The 19,772-nt window shown below is 38.7% G+C and overlaps 1 protein-coding gene across 6 annotated transcripts in view; it reads left to right on the top strand.

The window, feature by feature from the left end:
• The window catches only part of bsna (bassoon presynaptic cytomatrix protein a), a 94,876-nt gene that overhangs the window by 17,100 nt on the left and 58,004 nt on the right, over positions 1–19,772 (top strand). For all 6 annotated transcript variants that reach the window (XM_027012387.3, XM_027012390.3, XM_027012388.3 and 3 more), the window contains exon 3: positions 14,386–15,702. In XM_027012387.3, coding sequence (XP_026868188.3) covers positions 14,386–15,702 — 1,317 coding nt within the window. The remainder of the gene's footprint in view (positions 1–14,385; positions 15,703–19,772) is intronic.

The following is a 19,772-nucleotide window of genomic DNA, read 5'->3' as shown; positions in this document are numbered from 1 at the left end:
ATGGGATGCATAGTCCACAGTAGATCGAGTTGCAGAGGAGAGTGTGACACAACTTAATGTACTCTAAACATATAGTGATAAAACTAACAGACTATGATACATAATAGCACCTACGTTTGCTGCAGGATAACAAATATTAAAGTTCAAATTCTGTTTGTATAGTTTTTTGTATACAAAAAATCAATAAATAAAAAATCTCTACAGAAATCCAGACTACCAGTAACCAAGGTAATGACCACAGTGGCAAAGAAATATATGTATCGTAAAATATGATATTATGACTGCTTCGTCATGTGATTTTTGCTCTTTCTAGGCAAACCTATATCAATTTTGATTCAGTGGTAAATGACTATGAAAAAGGGGAGTTATTGCAACATTATCATTTCAAGTTATTATTTCTAGAGCATACCAAGTGGTTGGTTTTTCTATACCTGAGAGGAGAGAGAAATCGGGGAATTACATTACGATAAATGTAATTTATTTCCTAACCCTGACCCTTGTTAAAACCAAGACATCTTAGCATTAAAAATAAGCTTGCTGTGGTAGCAGAATTAAATTAGGGACATTTTTCCTTGTAACATTAGTAAGGCTGTTTATTTTTGTACTTCCGACTCAGCTTTCGTCTGTCGTAGGGTGGCCACTTTAATAACTCCTAAGTGGGAATGAGGATATGACACTACAACACACAAAATAAAAAATCTAGGTAGCTAACAGAGCTGACCAATTTCATCTAGAAATCTGTATTATAAATTAATGTCTGACTCACCAAATGTGGCACCTACTTGCAGCATTTGTCTGGCATAGTGTAAAAAACGCATGAAATGTATCTTTCATATGCTTTGAAAGGAAAGAATGTGCTGACCACTGAGAACTGATGTTGTTTTTATTTTTAGTATTTTTACATTGTTGCAAAAATCTTGACTAGCATTTAGAGTGCAGTCTTTATACAGTTAACCAGTAGCTTTCTATTAAACCAATGGTATACGAGATATTTGCTTTGATATGGATAGTACGCAGTGACACACTAGAATGATATTGATCAATGCAACACAACTACCAGTTCCCACCAGGAGGACAAATAGGACAGGAAGCTGAGAAACCAGACTGTCTGGCCTAAAATCAGACAACTGGACCCTCTAGTCTGTGGCATAGTTAACTTTTGATTAAACACACACAGAGAAATTCACACATCTTACTGTGAGTCATCATTTGCTATGGAGATTTTTCATTGGTCTCAACACGGATATGGACACTAGACAGGAGGTTGAAAATAATGCAACAGTTTTAGGGGACATTTAATTGTCACTGAATGTTAATTGCTATTTGAAGTGTGAGAGGATTAAATAATAAAAGAGTAGTCTTAAAAAATTGTGATTACAGTTTTTGTTAATTTTATTTTAATTACCAAAGGAAAAATGGACTAAAATGTTTGGCAGCATATGCTCACAATATATAGACCTTCAGTGCTCAATGAATTATTTAACCAGGTAATAATGCATAGAAATTTATAAGTAACCCTGTGCACTACAAGCCAACTAAAAATACACATGATCTCAGGAGATCAGTAGAGAGAGACGAACAAAGCACAAGTTCATCCAGGAGGTTTTGCATGTCAAAAACTTTTGAAGAATGTGCTGCAGTATAGTATGTGAAGTAGATTATCCTGTGTGTGTGTGTGTGTGTGTGTGTGCGTGTGTGTGTGAGAGAGAGAGAGAGAAAGAGAGAGAGAGAGAAAGAAAAATGAGGTTGATATTTTCTGGCCCACTTTTAGCAGTGGATAGCAATCTGTAATTTGCATATAACTTGTCATAAACTGCAGTCTGCAGTCCATAATCCTAAACCCACACATCATGTAGTGATAATGATTTGAAGTCTTTTAATAATTTGAAGTCTTTTATTTAGACTACTAATAAAGAAGCAGGTTTAACCGATATTGAAGTAAAATTGTAATGTGCTTTCTAAAACAGCAGACACTGCCCATGTGACCAGTTTGTCACATGTAATGCTGACAAGCAACACACATCTCACACCCCCATCGCTCTCTTTCTCAACAAGTTGGGAGTGACAGAGGAAATTGTTTGTAATCATAGTTTGGCTCGTCTTAGCATGTAGGTGTGAAGAATGATTATCACAAATCCTTTAACTGTTTAAGTTCTTCAAGTATAAAACTTTTCTTGTGGGTCCCCAATTAATCTTATTTTTTTCCCTGTGATTTGAATATTTGGTCTCCCTAAAGAGCTAAATATATGCACAAACATACACCACACACATTTACACATGCATCTCTGTGTGTGTCTGCACATGTAGTGGGACTTGAGGTGTGAGTGTTCATGCACCCTGCCATTGGACCATCAATGTTGCTATAGCAACCACTGTAGAAAAGGTGTGAATCTAAGTTGATTTGATTTCTTTTTTTTACCTGAATATTTTTGATCATACAGACCTATCTTTGAGGGAGTGTGTGTATATCAAATAATACCTTTTTCAAGTGCACTAAATTCAAGCAGAATAGTCTAATGTAGTGAAGAGCTATTGCTGATTGTTGTCATATAATTGGCCAGATGTGTTGTTGAAAATTCTTACCTTATGGAACGGCATGGCATATGCTAATGCATTCCCCACTTTAACACACTGGAGTCCCCTCATAAAGGGCTCGCCAAATTGAATTAGATGTAATAAAACTATTCAGTGACATGTAAGTATTGCTATGGAAACTGGCTACAGTATCAGATGCATTGCATTATTATGGTCATGACTAAAGTTGCCATTTTATGATATTCCAATATGTTAATTTCTCACAGTGAAAGGCCTGGATATCACCATTTGACCATTGCTATTGCTTTAAATAAGTCATTTTTACCACCAAAAAGTAACACACAATATTTATGAAAGTGATTACAGATTTATTTGAACATTTTTCCTATGAAGCGCAGCTCATATGCAATGAATAATCAGATTGAACCAGTTTATGCGCCATAGAGACGGCTATGTTTAAAATAGTTTAGTAAAGAATATCTGAAACATCCAGGCCACTAATTGACAGTATAAAGGTGGTTTCATAATGTGAATAAGAATCTTTAGAAAAATTACATATTGCCCCTTTAAACATTACCGTGATGCCCTCCAAGTGCTGGAGCAGCTTCTGAAGGCAGCGAACCCATACAGAAGTGAATTTATGAGTCTTTCATGGTTTGCAAGCAATGCTTAGTGATCTCTATCTCTAATCTCTGTCTGTAAACCAGTGACAAGATCTCCATAATAGGTTATGAGAAAGTAAAGAGAAAACGCACGCAAAATCTTGATGTATAGTGTCCTTGAAATTCTGAGCTGAGTGACTGGCATTGTTTTTCAAGGATTATGTCTTAATTTAGCAAGCGGAATAGTCCTAGTGAGCTTGCATGGTGGCGAATCTGTATGGCCCATACTCCGAGTGCCAATTCTCAGGTATGCCTGGGTGTCCATATGCCATCGCACTAACGCAATCGTGCCCTCTCCCTGGGTTGGAGTCGAGAAGTTGCATCAGAGGCTGCGAGAGCGCAGGAGAGGACCGAAGTGATTCTCCACAGCTTCACACCCACCCTGCGGACTGAAGGCCAGAGGAAAAATAGTAAACTGACATGGATGTATGTTTAAACACCATGTGCATGTTGTTTTGTTCACACAAAGAGTGTGTATGAGAGAAAGAGAGTCAGAGAGAGGGGAAAGGAGAAGGGCATGGCATTTGCCTGGCTGGCTGCGTTATACTGTCACATAATGGCTTTTGAGCAACTGTGGGAAATAAAGTGATGACACCAGGATACCCTGAAAGGCTTTTAGACTGATGGCCATCCGGACAGACTAATCAGTGCATATCCAAATTGTGAGTGTCGTGTTTGTGTGTAAAACACAGATGAGTATGTAAGCTTTGACCAGTAGCCTGGGTTGTTTCAGAGGAACTGCTTCATAAATTCTAATTATTTTGTCAGCATGAGATACATAGATTCCTGAAACATGGTGAAAACATTTCTCTGCTGTTTAAAAGATTTTACTATGAGGTACTATAGTATACAGGAGATCTAATGCTAATTACACAGACTCCAAAGCCCAGTTATATGCACATTTATACCCAATTCCCCATCTCAGCATTACTGTATTTTTGAATTTATATTAAACACAAAGAGACACACACACATGCATGCATGTACAGACATTATTCACTTGGTATTCACACACAACAAAAGAATCTTGCTCACCCCTAACATGGCACCATGTGCACACACGCACACACGCACACACACACATGCACGCGCACACACACACACACACACACACACACACACACACACACACACACACACACACACAAACAAACAGAGTTATTGGGGTATTGAGAGCAAGGAAGATTACAAAAGGCCAAGGCTGTGCTGGTGCTGTGTGATAACTGGCTTGCGTTTGCACGGTTGTGTCTGAAGCCTTTTCAGAATGACAGGATCTGCTTTACCCAACAGTGTTTTCTCTCTGTTTTGTCTAGCTCTCTCTGTCTGTCATTCTTGCTCATGCACTCTTGCTTTCTTGGTCTCTTGCCGTCTCTCCCTCTCTACCATCACTGTCTATGACTATGTTTTTCTCTGGTTTTCAGTAGCAGAGCAGTGAACAGTTATGCTACTGACATATGATATTATGTGTTACCCATTATCTGCAATTATTTCACATTAGTTCACAAATGGGTTGCCAAAATTCATTAAGTGTAGCAATATGAATTACCTTGAACAAAAATATCTGAGAAAAAAAAAAAATCATAATATGTCAGACCAAGAGATATGAGACTCCTTTCACCATGGGGTAATCATTTGTGGATGTGACTAGTGATTTGCTATTGATTTATATCCGTGTGTGTGTGCGAGAGAGGAAGGCAGAGGCTCTGTCCAAAGTGCTGAAACAGCCCTTCTGTACTTTCCTTTATGGCATTTAGCTGACACTTTTATCCAAAGCAACTTAAAAGTATGACTGTATACAACTTAAGGGTCTTGTTGAGGGGCCCAGCAGTGGTAAGACGGCAGGGCTTGAACCAGAAACCAGCCAGTTACAAGTCAAGTACTTTAACCACTGAGCTACCACTTTCCTCTGTGAACTAGTTGAGTGGACACTAATCAATGAAATTGATAATGCACATTTGTATGTTTTTTTCTATGCTAGGTTTTGTAATGCTACAGCAAAAGCAACTTGAAGAGAAAAAAACAATATCTCTTTCTACAATCTAATAATCACACAATGATACACTTGGCCCATGATTCAGCTATAGAGGCTTGGAAAGTATCGAACATGAGTATCGATACATGAGTATTGTACATGACACAAGTGTTTGTGATTTAAGTGTATTTGATTCAAGCCCCTGTACACAAAGCTTAGTTATGAACTAATTTACAATTCACTTCACCGTGTTTGTCTTTCTTAGTCCAAAAGCTCTATTTAACCATACTTAGCCTGTATTTGAGAAGCTAGTCTTCAGTATGCAGGTGCTTACAGGAGCCATTCAGCTGTGTGACTGAAACTCAACATGCAATCAAAGACTATGGCTGAAATATGCAATTTAATTCCACCTTAAAGATCCCCTACATTGTTTCTCCTCCTTAAAATTAAAACCATCACCCTTTACAAATTACACTTTGTTTGGCAGCATCTTACAGGTACGTCACAGACAACGTTTGTTGACTACATTAAATCACAAACTACTTTACATTCCATATTTATAAACTGTGAAAGACATTCCATATGCATCACGTTACACTGATATAACTCTTGCTAGCTAATGATATGGCATGCGTTAACAAATGTTCATTTTTGGGTGTAGGAGTGAAAACAATGACTGGCATTAACAAGACCAAAGCAAATGGCTTGAATTTCTTTCAAGGGCTGACATGCAGTCAGCACAAAGGTTTGCAGCAAATATTTTACTGCAGACTCATTTAAATAATGGCCTCAATAACTGCACAGGACTTGGAAAGTGACTCAAGCAGAAAGGAACTGCTTTCCCAGTACTTACTGCAGGCCATGTGCATGATAGCACTGTAAGTATTTTTTTATAAAAGTAGATATCGTTTTTGTTTGACAGAATATCCCATAATGTCGCTGGGTAGCAATAAGAATGTAGGTGTCAAAATGACTGAGCTAGCTTGCTAGCTAGTTAATTAACTAGCTAACTAATTATACACTGCCTGGTCAAAAAAAAGGTCACACACTCTAATATTTTGTTGGACCGCCTTTAGCTTTGATTATGGCACGCATTTGCTGTGGCATCATTTCTACAAGCTTCTGCAATGTCACAACATTTATTTCTGTCCAGAGTTGCATTAATTTTTCCACAAGATCTTGTATTGATGATGGGATTTGGATCACTGCGCAAAGTCTTCTCCAGCACATCCCAAAGATTCTCAATGGGGTTCAGGTCTGGACTCTGTGGTGGCCAATCCATGTGTGAAAATGATGTCTCATGCTCCCTGAACTACTCTTTCACAGTCTGAGCCCGTTGAATCCTGGCATTGTCATCTTGGAATATGCCCGTGCCATCAAGGAATAAAAAATCCATTGAGGGAATAACCTGGTTGTTCAGTATATTCAGGTAGTCAGCTGACCTCATTCTTTGGGCACATAATATTGCTGAACCTAGACCTGAACAACTTCAGCAACCCAATATCATAGTACTGCCCCCACAGGCTTGTATGGTAGGCACTTGGCATGATGGGTGCATCACTTCAGCCACCTCTCTTCTTACCCTGATGTGCCCATCACTCTGGAACAGGGTAAATCTAGACACATCAGACCACATATCCTTCTTTCATTGCTCCAGAATCCAATCTTTATGCTCCCTAGCAAATTGAAGCCGTTTTTGCCGATTAGCCTCACTGACAAGTGGTTTTCTTAATCCTGCACAGCTGTTTAGTCCCAATCCCTTGAGTTCCCTTCACATTGTGCGTGTGGAAATGCTCTTACTTTCACTATTGTTTTCACTATTTCACTATACTGTTTTTCTACGATTTGATTTCACCACATGTTTCAGTGATCACCGATCATTCAAGATTTTTTCCAACCACATTCTTTCCTCGAAGATGTCCTTCCACTTTTTAATAATGCGTCAGACAGTTCTTAACCCGATTTTAGTAGTTTCAGCAATCTCCTTAGATGTTTTCTCTGCTTGATGCATTCCAATAATTTGACCCTTCTGAAACAGATTAACATCTTTTCCATGACCACAGGATGTGTCTTTCGACATGGTTGTTTAACAAATGAGAAGCTACTAACTGCATCAGTTAGGGTTAAATAACTTGTTGCCAGCTGAAACATAATCACCCATGTAGTAATTATCCAATGGGAGGAGATATTTGCTTAGTTAAATCCAGGTGGTGACCTTTTTTTGGCCAGGTAGTGTATCTCCAGCTAATGTAGAAACTGACATAAATAGTACTCAGACTCTGTTATAAGGCTACAAAGATTATTAGGTTCAGGTTCAAATTCATGCTTGGAATTGTCCTCTTCAGGCTGATACAAAATAAGGTTTGGTTCATGTGCCATTTCCAGCATGCTCCATACTTGAAGGTCAGAAGTATATTGGCTAGTTAGATAACTGGGCTGTTAATTAACGAGCTAGCCACGTTTGTTGCAAAGAGTGTCAATGGAAATACAGTGGTTTTCCTGCACGCATGGTCAGCTGTGCAGAAAACTTCTGAAAGCAGTATTTGTAAAACCATAATTTAAAGATTTACATTTAACAAATATGTTGTACAAAATTTCAGGTAATTTTTTTTTCTACTTTTACTAGTTAAAGGTAAAAACAGCTGCGAGCGTGCTGCTTCTAAAGGCTCCACTGTAAAGCTCCATGCCACAATTTTGGTTGAACAATCCAATGACAGAAACAAGTTCAAGTCATATACCCTGGTGTTTGCTTTTTACAAAGTAGCAACAATTTTTACTAGTCAGATATTTATTGTTTATTTAATTATTCATTTATTGTTTTATACTGGGGTTGCAGTTCCAGTATGCATTTGGTTAGTGTAGGCTTTATACAGTTTTTGTAGCCTGTATCTAGGGTTTCTCGCTTTCACCAATATACTGAAAAGGCATGCATACTCCACCCTCTGGCTCTAAGTGGAGAGTTTCTCATGAATATGCAGTATGCTGAGGTCCACGCCCATGTGTGACAGGAAAAAGATGATGCAAAACACTCCTTAAAAAAAACTAGAAGGTAACAAAACTATATATGAAATTGTTTGCCGAAACATTTAGAATTTTTACAGATATTAGAAAAAACAAGGGTGTATGACCGTTACCATCAACAAAGACACTTTATACATTGATTCAAGTTTATTCTGCACTAAAACTGCATTGCACTCTACATGTATCACCTGATTATTGCTCCTTCAATTAAAAAAAAAACAAAAACAAAAAAACAAAAACAAAAAAACAAAAAACAAAATTCGTCTACTTATTGGAGCCCAATAATAAAGTTCAGACAGTGCTTTTGGTGTGTAATTTGACTGACAGGTTTGTTAATTTTTTGTCCCTACTCTACAGCTCAAATGAAACAACTGGTGGATTATGATGTTTTGTATTATTTAGAAGTTGTCTGTTTATCTCCACAGTTTTCTCTCTGGATTATGAGCAGTTATATGTTTATCTCCACAGTTCTCTCTTTGGATTATGAGTAGTTATATGTTTATCTCTATGGTTCTCTCTGTGGATTATGGCAGTTCCATGTTTATCTCCACAGTTTTCTCTTTGGATTATAAGAAGTTCCATGTTTATCTCCAGTTTTCTCTTTGGATTATGAGCAGTTCCACATTTATCTCTACGGATTATGACAAGTTCCTTGTTTATCTCCATGGTCCTCTCTTTGGATTTTAAGTAGTTTCATGTTTATCGCCACAGTTCTCTCTTTCAGTCATTCTCGTAAAGGTTCAGTTCAACTTCATCTTATATGTGGAAGTGTCAGGGTTTTTTTGTTGTTTTGTTTTTAGGAAGCTGTTGTATGGGCATTTTGTTCATGAGGTTTACCAGTAGTGTTATAAACCTATAAGGTAAAACCTCCAAGTTTGGGCTGAGGTATTCATCTTTCTCATCTTGTTTTATACATTTGCACATTCCCTGGATAGTATTTATGATTTGTTAAACTTTTTTTCTTTTCATGATTGAACTTATTGTGTGGGGTCCTGTGGTTTTCTCTCTACCACTATATTTTAACACAGCTGATTTTGGCTCAAACTGAATTTGTTTAGCCACATGATAAAATGTGTTTGTGGGACTCATTTTGAGATATATAAGTAACTGATTTCTGAAACAATGACAAACAGCTGGCTAAGAAACAACTGAGTGGCCAGGTGTCCAAATCCATATGGTCAGTTGAAGAGGGGGCCACGTGTAAAAAAAATATTCTGATTCCTAATGGGTACATAGCTGACATTCTGCACTTTAAACTCATAGTGATTACAAATGCAAAGTGCTGGGAACCTTTTAGAATTGGGGTGAAGTTTCCATTAAAAGCATCAGGCAGTGAGTGAATTTTTAATATATTTAACTGGATCCTAATTCTAAAAGGTTCCCATATATATATATATATATATATATATATATATATATATATATATATATATATATATATATATATATATATATATATATATATATATATATAACAAAATGGGAGATCAAGCAAATCATGAGCTTTCATAATTATACCTCGAACATGCTGATGACTAAGAGAGATTTCATATAGCTTTACTAACGTGTACATAATCAAAGAAATCTGTGACTATGACTATGTCAGCCAATTCATAACAATTCATAATAAAGTTAAAAAAGTGATTTTGTTATCCTGCATTTTTTCCCCTACTAATTGAGGTTTCGGCATTCTGGAGGGAAGTGTATATCATGGAACAGTCAGTCTCTGTGTCTATTTTGGATTGCCAGATCATCCTCTGCAGTTGTTGTTTTTTTTTCTTTCTTTTTTTTTTGTTCTTTGTTTTTTTTGTTTGTTTGTTTGTTTTTTTACACTTTCCACCCATATGGGCTTGGACCAGCTTATGCCAGAGTATGAAGTCGAATGCAGCCAGTGCTCTCCACAACCATGAAACGGTTATTCTTCGCAGGAGTGCTCGATTTGCTTTATTGGCAGGGTAGAAAAGGCAGGGAAAGGGGTTGCACTCAAGTCTTTGGCTCAGCAGTAGTCCACATAACCCGCTGAGAGCCAGTGATGACAGTAGCTGGAAAAGCACTTGAGTGACCAAGCAAATTTGCATATATAGATTTATTTTTGTATGTAACTTACATATAGTACTAACACACTTATCTTTTTGTCACCAGTTTAAAATTTATTTGAATGAGCATCATGTTATGGGAAAGCATGGAAAATTATTCAGTTTTATTTGCTTTGTAATCTTCACTGCCAATAGATTTCACTCCACCTTGGCTGCCTAAGTACCTATGAGACAGCTGTCTGACTACCCCTCAGGTGTTACATGTTCAGTGTAGGTGGGAAAATATACAACCTATGTTAAAACAAACAAACTGAACATACCATGCTCTTTCCTCGGCTGTGTTTGTGTGTATGTGTTCATGTTTGCTAAGACTTTTTACCTGTTCCTCCATGATTGACTTACCACCAAGTAGAATAGATTGCCTTATCAAGTAGATTAGTTCATATTATAGTGATGGTAGTCATAGCACAAATGTAAACACGCTCTGTGCCAATAATATATTTTGTTTATTTGCACTTGGTGAATTCTTTTATCAGGCCCTTCCCCATCTGCAGTAATGGCACTGGCAGTAACTGTGAGGAATAGAGCTAATGTGTATGGCATTCCAAACTCTAATGGCTGTTAAGATGGCCTGCTTGACTGCTGAGATTTTAAAATTCAAATGCAAGGCGACATGGCAATGCTCTCTTTTAAGCCTTCACTGCAAAATTACATCAGCCAGGCCTCCGAACCTTTACATACTTTTCAGAGGGAAAAAATGTCCTCGAAACATGCACCTGTTTTTATCAGCAGACGTTGTAAGCCGAGTCATATAAATCATGTAAAATCTGTTTAGGTTCCACACTGACATAGTGAAGCTAGGGTAATAGGCTTTTTGCCAGATATCCATGCATGAATCGAGAAATAAATTTCTTCCGTGAATGAGTCATTTGCACTGGTTTACCATTTTCTGCTCATAGCGAAAGCTCTGCAGAGCAAATTTGTTATTGTCCTCCCAAGCTGTCATCAGTGTTAGCACTTTGACATCCTTTCCAAAAATTTAGTGCTCAGCACTCACTTTACTCATTTGTGCACTTTGTGTACTTTGAATTTTTTGGTTTATTTTCATTCCTTTTTGGGCTGTTTGCTTCTTTTCTTGATGATTGTGTGAAAACTACAAAGGCCATTGGTTTATGTTCTGATTATATAATGAATAAATAGGCAAGACTGTGACTGAGGTTGGCTTGGGCGTTAGTATCTATGGGTCTGCCGTCATTACATATTGTAATTACAGCATGTTCATACTGTCTTTAGATGTTAAGTGGCCATTTAAGCAATTAGACAGCACATTGTGGTGTTGTTTAACATAAAAAAGATTCTAAAGAGGCACTGCCTCTCGTTCTGTTTTCACATAAACTACTATGCGACCTTTCTGTTTTTTAAGGTATTTCTTTCTGTTCGTTTTGTGTGGGCATTTAATTTTATAGGAAAATATAAATACAGTTTGATAATTTAAACAAAATTAGCTAAGAGAAAGGCCATTTTGAGAACAAGTCCCTTCAGGAGTTTACATTTTGTTTCTTATTGCTTGTGCATTATTTGATCAACGTTATTAAGCTTAGTCCCAGCTAATGACACTTGTGTATTAATTTCTATCTGACAGGCTCCATTGCTGTCATCCATTATCAATTATTCAGCAGTGGAATACCTCCACAATGTGAAGAAGAATGTGCCAGGGAAATGAACTGAGGTCAAATAGCAGTTACACCACATTGTTTTACTAGACAACCTGTTGAGTCTACTTGAAGTCCTGTGGTAGTGCAATTGTTCACGTTGGAGACATGCATGAGAATGAATGAAGTGTGTTGAGCTAAAAAGTGCAAAGTAGGTTAATGCACATAAAATAATTCAGAAATAACCAAGCTAACAGTGAATGTTCTCAGAACCTTGCTAAACATTATGTGAAGGATCTCAGAAAGTTTAGGAAACAGACTGAATATAATGTTAACTTCCTTGTAACATTCTGTTTGCAATGTCTGTGTTTTTGTGTTTTCTTGCTTTTTCCCCCTGAAATAAAACTAATCACTATGAATGTTCAACTGTAGTGCTTAGATTTCTCCATGGTAGAAATCCTTATGGTAGGATACTAGGCCTGAATCTAGGGATATCAATCAGCTAGAATCTTGTCAGAGGGATATCACACAAAGAAAGTATAAAATGTGTAAGTTAATGTTCTGAAAATGTTTTGTAAAGACATTCAACGTGTGATGTTTCAGGAATGTTTTATAGATTTTTTTAAAACATGTCATAAATGTAAAAATACCCTGTACATTGAACATTTACAGAATATTCAGAAATAATATCCCCATTATCTGGAACATTAACGGATTGTTCTTGGAACATAAAATTGTTAGCTGGGTGAAATTAGATGCATTTTGGTTCAGGGAATGTGAACCAAATGTGAACGAAGTGTCATCTGGGTTGGATCAGGTACTTCCCACCCATCTATGTATGGTGGTTGCAACAGCTCTTTGATTGGGTTTGTGACTTGTGAGTGAAGCAAAAGTTGTTCATGGGCTAAAATATTCAGTGACGGCATCTGGCATCTTTTTAAGCTTCCACAAAATGGAAGAATGAGTGAGCTTTATACAGAGATGCGACAGGCAGTGGAAATTGCCAGACTTCCTGCGCTACAATTTGCTGTCAGATTCAGTTCTGGTTGACTGCCAAATCCTTTCCCTCCCCTGTGCTACTGGGAGAGCTGCTCCATGTCACTGCTTTTTGCATCTGAACTGGCCTGTGTGTGTTTGTGAGCCTGCATATGTGTATGTGTTTGTGTTTGTTCATGCAGTTTATATTGACCAGGCTCTTTAGCTTGTGGCTTGCAAATGGCATATCCCACCCAGTGAGCTTTTAGCTTGGATTAATATTTAATGATGGGTCTCTTCTCCTTTCCCTACATATATTCACCATTCAAAACCCATTGTAGGTCATTTAATGATTCTGTCCATTGCCCCATTAAAGGAGTACATGACAAAATGTCCATTTTGATATCAAAGAAGGAATGATCGTCACAGAGAAATCAGAAGGGGCATTGTCCCCTTTGATTATCCTGTGACAGTAATTCCTTTATAAAATAAAAGTAAAAAAATGTTTTCTTGGACTATTTTGACCTGTTGGACTTCTTATCTCTCACAAATATAATATGACTTAATATAAATGTAATATTCTTTCAAGTATGGATAGTTGCCAGTGTTATTTCAACTCAACTTGTAAGGACAATTTTATGGCTATCGATAGTCTTCATGCAGGCTAGTGAGCTACTTTCCCATAAGGCATCTTAACCCAAGATTGAACACTCACTGTAATGGTTGCAGTGACCTTAATGCACTGGTGGTCATGGGGGAAAGGACCCTCTACAGAAAAAGTGGAGGGAGACTAAAATGTCTGTCTCATTACATTGATTAGAGCTTTTGCCTGTTACTGTTGATTTATAGTGAAGCAGCTATTACATAATAGAAGTAATTATGATGGGAATGAGGGAAGAATGTATGTGTGTGTCTGTGTGTCTTTGAGAGAGAAAGAAAGAGTGAGACTATGAGAGGAACCTAATAACCCCTAGAAACATGGACTGATAACTGTTGATAATTGTGATGAAAAGTTTGGATATTTCAACCTGTAAAAAAGGCAGAGTCCACTTTCTGTCACATACCATGTCTCAGAACAATCACCCTCCCATACACACACACTTTTCTCTGTTAGGAAAAGAAGAACTCCAATTAAGTTACAACCATCTGCCCTGGTCCAGAGATAATAGCAAGGTCCCTCCCTTTTTCTTTTAATGTCTGACAGAAATTACATTTTTAAATTACCTTCAATTGCTCTTCATTGAATAAGGCCAGTCATTGAATACCATGCCAGACTAACAGGCAGAGGAGAGAGAAAGAGACAGAGGCTTCAATAACTAAGAATGTGCAAGGATTAGAGGATCAGAGCAGACACATATACTGTCACATAATACTGTAACCTCACAGGTTTTTATTGAAAATGATTCTCTCTGTGCATTGGAACCATTTATTAGAAATTATTTCCTTCTTTTGGAGTGAGCACAGCAGAAATGTAATCTTCTTTAATTCTACCTAATTTTGATTTGCATGTGTGTGTTTGTGTCTTTCCACAGGTCCAGGAGTGGCTATGTCTGAACTGTCAAATGCAGAGAGCACTAGGAATGGACATGACCACACCTCGCTCCAAGAGCCAACAGCAGATTCATTCTCCCTCCCACCACCCCAAACCAGACCCCACTCCTCCCCACTCAGCTCAGCCCAAGACACAGCCTCCCCAGTTTCAGCAGTCTGCCCAGACCAAGACACAACCTCCCCACTCCCAGCCCTCTGTCCATCCCAAGACACATCCTCCCCACTCTCAGCCATCTGTCCAGCCCAAGACACAACCTCCCCACTCCCAGCCCTCTGTCCATCCCAAGACACAACCTCCCCACTCTCAGCCATCTGTCCAGCCCAAGACACAACCTCCCCACTCTCAGCCATCTGTCCAGCCCAAGACACAACCTCAGCTACAGCCTCAAACTCAGCCACATTCCAAAATCCAACCCCAGGCTCAAACCCAGGCTTCCCCGGGTCCTCAGAGACAGGTCCAGACTGGACCTCAACCAAACCCTTCCACCCAAACTGGACCTTCTCAACCTGGCTATACACTTCCTGGCACCCAGTCAGGGCCCCAGGCTCCCCGGGGACAGCCTGCAGAGTTTGGGCAGAAAGCATCAGGGCCAATAGGGACACGGATCCCTCATCCTGGAGCTGTGCCCTTACCAGGAATGGCCAAGGCCCCGTCGCAGCCAGAACTCGCCCGTGGCTCTCCAGTGCACCACAGGAGCCGGACGGACCAGAGCCGAAGTGCTGGAAGCTCACCAGCTCGACGACCTGTCTCTGCCCCAGAGCCCATTGCGCAGGACGGCCTTACAAAGCTGTTTGGCTTTGGTGCATCTCTTCTGAACCAGGCCAGCACCCTGATCTCGGTCGATCCACTCCCTGGAGGAGGAGCCTCACCACAGCCCTCACCCAGCCGTCAGCCGGGTGGCCAGGGAGCCAGGGTGGTCTTCAGTGACGCTAACGCTAAGGCCACATCAGGACCTCCTGCAGCAGGCAAACCAGTGGCAGCCAGCGTGATGCCTCCCCAGGGCCCTCATGCTCCTCCACAGAAACAGCCACAGCAGCAGTCGCCAGCGCATCATCAAAAGGGGCCACTGCAGCAGCAGTCGCCGGTACATCATCAGAAGGTGCCACAGCAGGTCCAGCACCAGTCTCCTCTGAAGCAGGCTCCGCCTGCCAGCCAGGCACCCAAAGTCAACTGCCCATTGTGTAAAACTGAGCTTAATATAGGATCCAGTGAGCCAGCCAATTTCAACTCCTGCACCCAGTGCCACACGCAGGTCTGCAATCTCTGCGGCTTCAACCCAGCACCGGATCTACTGGAGGTAGGAGAGTGTACACACACACACACACACACACACACACACACACACACACACACAAAAACTCACGCTCACAGATGCACAGGGTATATCCATGCTTGACAACCTCACAGAGTTCTCTTTTTATACTTATGGTTCTATTTCTTCATTCTTTCCCTTTATGCTGTTATGGTATGCATTAGAACACAGCAATACAAAACCACATACAAAACCACCAGATAGCTCACAAACAACACAAGCATGTGCAATATAGCTGTTCACTACAATATACATACATATCAATTGCAATTATTCACTAATTTATGTTGAAACTGCATCAAATGTTTCATTTGTATTATTTGAACTCTGTGTTGCTGCGGGATTGTGTGAATATGTTCATCATGCAGACTCCTTTGTGTGGGTGTGTAGGGTCAGTAGTACTTGGAAAGGGAGATATTCCAGTGTTAACATTCACTGGTATGCATCAGTGTTCATCTCACACTGGTAGAGCAGGTATCTGCAGCACACACGGTCTGTGCTGATTTAAGAGTTTCTGTTGATAGAATTGCAGAGGGAACAGAATATTGATGATGCATACAGCACTTCAGACAAGAGAAATGGCTGGCTGGATGGATGGATGGATGGATGGATGGATGGATGGATGGATGGATGAAAACAAAGAAAGAACCAGAGAAAGAAAAGTCTTTATTATTTGTATGTAAACTGATTTGTGTTGGTCCAACAACTGCTTCTAAGTTGAGACCTCAAGCAGGTCTCAAACCCATGATGTACTATAAATTAACTGGATGCTGTACCAAGCAACCAAATCACTACTCAGGTACAGTCTAGTAGAACACTTGACCCTTAGAAGAAATTCTTTCACTTCTGTATCCTTTGCTCGAGTGCACCTATTAATCTGTTTACACCCTGCATTAACACGTTTCATATGCGGATTGGATCAGACAAGCCCCGGGTTGGGCAAAGCCCCTGAAAGAGAAGCCCCATGCTGGGTAGAAGTGTTTGCCAAGTGTAAAAAAAGTTGAAGAAAATCATGTATATAGCTAGAAAAAAACTGACATATTACAATTTTTATAAAAAGATAGTCAATCCATTTTACAAATGATTTTTTGTAATGCTAACCACATAAAAGGGCTTAACATTAGGCCTATGTGAACTTAGCAATATAGCAACTATATTGATGTTATCTTTATCTAAAACATAATGTTGTGATTAATATTAATCTAGTTAGTTTGCTGCTTGGTGAGTTCAGAACATTTCTAGAGAGAATTTCCACTTCTTTCGGGTTTGTCAAATGCTTGAAGTGCCCACAGAAGAATGGGTGTGGAACGTAGCTAAACAGCTAAATACAAAATGTTAAAATAGTTTCTCATTTCTACATTTGCTGTCAGTGTTAGCTCAGTGGTTAATGTACTTGACTAGTTATCTAAAGGTTGCTAATTCAAGTCCCACTGCTGATGGGTCCTTCACTCTCAGTTGCTGAAATTGTGTTCTGTCAGAATTGTAAGTTGCTTTGGATGAAAGCTCAGTGCTGTAAATGGATTTTGGCTGTTTTTGAGCATCAGCGTCCCAACCAATCAGCATTAGCATAAATGCTAGGGTATTACTGCCCAAAAACTGTAAAAAAAAATGAAATACACAAATATTTTTCTTTGCTATTTTTAGTGTAATACATACTTCTACTTTTCAAAATTAAAGGAAGATCCTGGCCAAATGTTGCTTTTTTATTCTTTGTTTTTAGTTGTTTATCCCCATTGACCCCCATTAATTTTGGAGTCTTTAATGGGCACCCTTTGCCATTTTGCAGTTGTTTTTTGATATGACGGAAGTAATAGGAAGTGGATAGGCTCTTGAAAAACTAGCTCTGGTGAATTGTCTGTTAAAACCCTTTATTAAACACGGTCAAAATCCGTCTCTGACCATCCGTCTTGTAATGTTGCTCAAGGGATTGCAATGCATCTTTACACCTGCATCAATGCATCAATGCATCTTTACATCTTGCTTTTCATTTCAAGTGAAATCTGATCTTATCACCAAAAATACATGTTGATGCATGGTGTAAACAGGCTCTATATGATCTAGAATATTGACCAAATTGCATTTTTGGGTCAGTCTGGTTTCTGACTCAGGGCACATTCATTGTGAAGAACATTATAGCCCTCCCATGAAATATGCTTCCTCTCCAGTCTTCATGAATTACTGATGTTTTTATTGTTTGCTGAAATGAGTTCTGTTGGTAACATAACTGTGGTTAATACAGTTAATTTGTTTAGTTTTAGCTAGATAATTGGCTTATGGACAGATCCTGACTTTAGTTAATTTGGATTAAGTGCCTTTCCCACACTGATTTCTGATTCTGTTTGATGTGTTGCAAAAAGGTATAAAAAGCCTAGTCTGGCCAGTAGTTCGGTGGCACTGCATCAGAAAACATGTCTAGTGCAGCCTAGTTATACCATGGTACTGCAACTATTTATATGAATGTAATTTGGAATTTATCATTTGGGCAACGTCCTGCTTATTACAGATAGGTCAGCATGATGTCCCCAGCATAGCCACTTGACTACACTGATCAATTTTATGAATAAGGAGGACTAAACAAAGTTTGCTTACATTTAATCAGGCCCAAGAAAAAAAGAAGTGTAATTATATGTGGTCTCGGCAACTAACTTCTGGGCAAACCACAGCCTGCTTCTAGTTTTTCACTGTACAGGAATGATCTCACATCAGTTCACTTCTAGTCATTTAAAAAACAATGTGTTTATTTTTTAAATGATTTTTCAAAATTATATTTCAGAGTAGAATTTCATGTGCATTGTCTTCCTTCTCTTACACATACATGCCCAATTATATGTATCCCTTTTGCTAACTTAAGGGAGTCGTCTTAGTAGCAGTTTGGTTATTGTTTCAAAATAGCCTCTAAAGACTATGCATTGTGAGTTAAAGACTCATATTGTCAAGTAATTTCAGTTTAGACCTATCTGATTGCCTATTTTTTGTCATATAATTTGTCTCATGAAAATAAAGGTATAACCGATTTGTTTTTATTATTTATAGGGTAGAAAGATTCTTGGCTGTACAATGCTTTATTTTGTGTGGTTTCATATGAAACATGATTACCTTTGATTGTTACAATTAAGAAAGGAACGTACCTGTTGAAGGTTAGTAGAAACAATTCCTGTGGTTTTTAAAAATTATTTAATTATTGCCAAGTTGGAATTAAGTATCTTAAAAAAACATGGATATTAACCATCAGCCACTGGAGAGCATCATATTTGTATACATGTATTAGTATTACTGTATCATTTTGAAAGTCTGATTTGTAGCACTTTTTATACACAGTGTAAATTCAAAGTGATTAAGCAAAACACTGCAATGCAAAGTGTGGTCTGTTTGTGTCAGCTGAATTACACAAACTGAAACTTGCAGGCTGATGTGTATATTGCCTTGGGTTTTCATCACATAGCCTTCATTAAATGACCAACTGTCCAGTGATGGGCCTTCCACCAAATTAGTTCAAATTCAGAGAAGAGCATAAGGGCATGTTCCACTCTGAGAATGAACTGATTGAGCTGTGTATATAATATACACTGGCCTTACCTCTCCAAATCCGGAACGTAGCTTACCTCCCATAATATTTGGAAGTTGCTGAGAAAATGGAAGTGCAGAGAAAGCTGTGAAACATTTGCCAAAAGGTGTACAATTCCTTAGCCCTTAGTGGCGGCTCAGAATGGGGCATGAAAGCTAATGTGATTGCGTGTACTTTTTTCTAGTGGCATTGGCAGTGTGGGAACCCAGCGAGCACTTCAGACAGTGAATATGACATAAATGGTCAATCCTTTCTATTTTGTCCTAAGTGTCCATGTTGGCCTTTCCGGCACTGTCTCATGTTTCCAAAGTGTTTGGGTAGTTCAGATCCCAGCAAGGGGGCAGTGAGAATCGACAAGTTTGTGGAGTAGAACTGATCTCAGCGGTTTTACTGTTAAAATACTAACCTTGATCATTGCACTGAAAAATAGACGCTCAGTGTATTGAAGTGAGATGAGAACATTGTTAAGTTTTATCTCAGTGAATATTTT

The sequence above is a fragment of the Electrophorus electricus genome, chromosome 20 (genome assembly GCF_041902795.1).
Source record: "Electrophorus electricus isolate QZ-2024a chromosome 20, ASM4190279v1, whole genome shotgun sequence".
Lineage (NCBI taxonomy): Eukaryota > Metazoa > Chordata > Actinopteri > Gymnotiformes > Gymnotidae > Electrophorus > Electrophorus electricus.
Note: the sequence above shows the minus strand (reverse complement) of the source record. Positions and strands in the feature narration are given on the sequence as shown.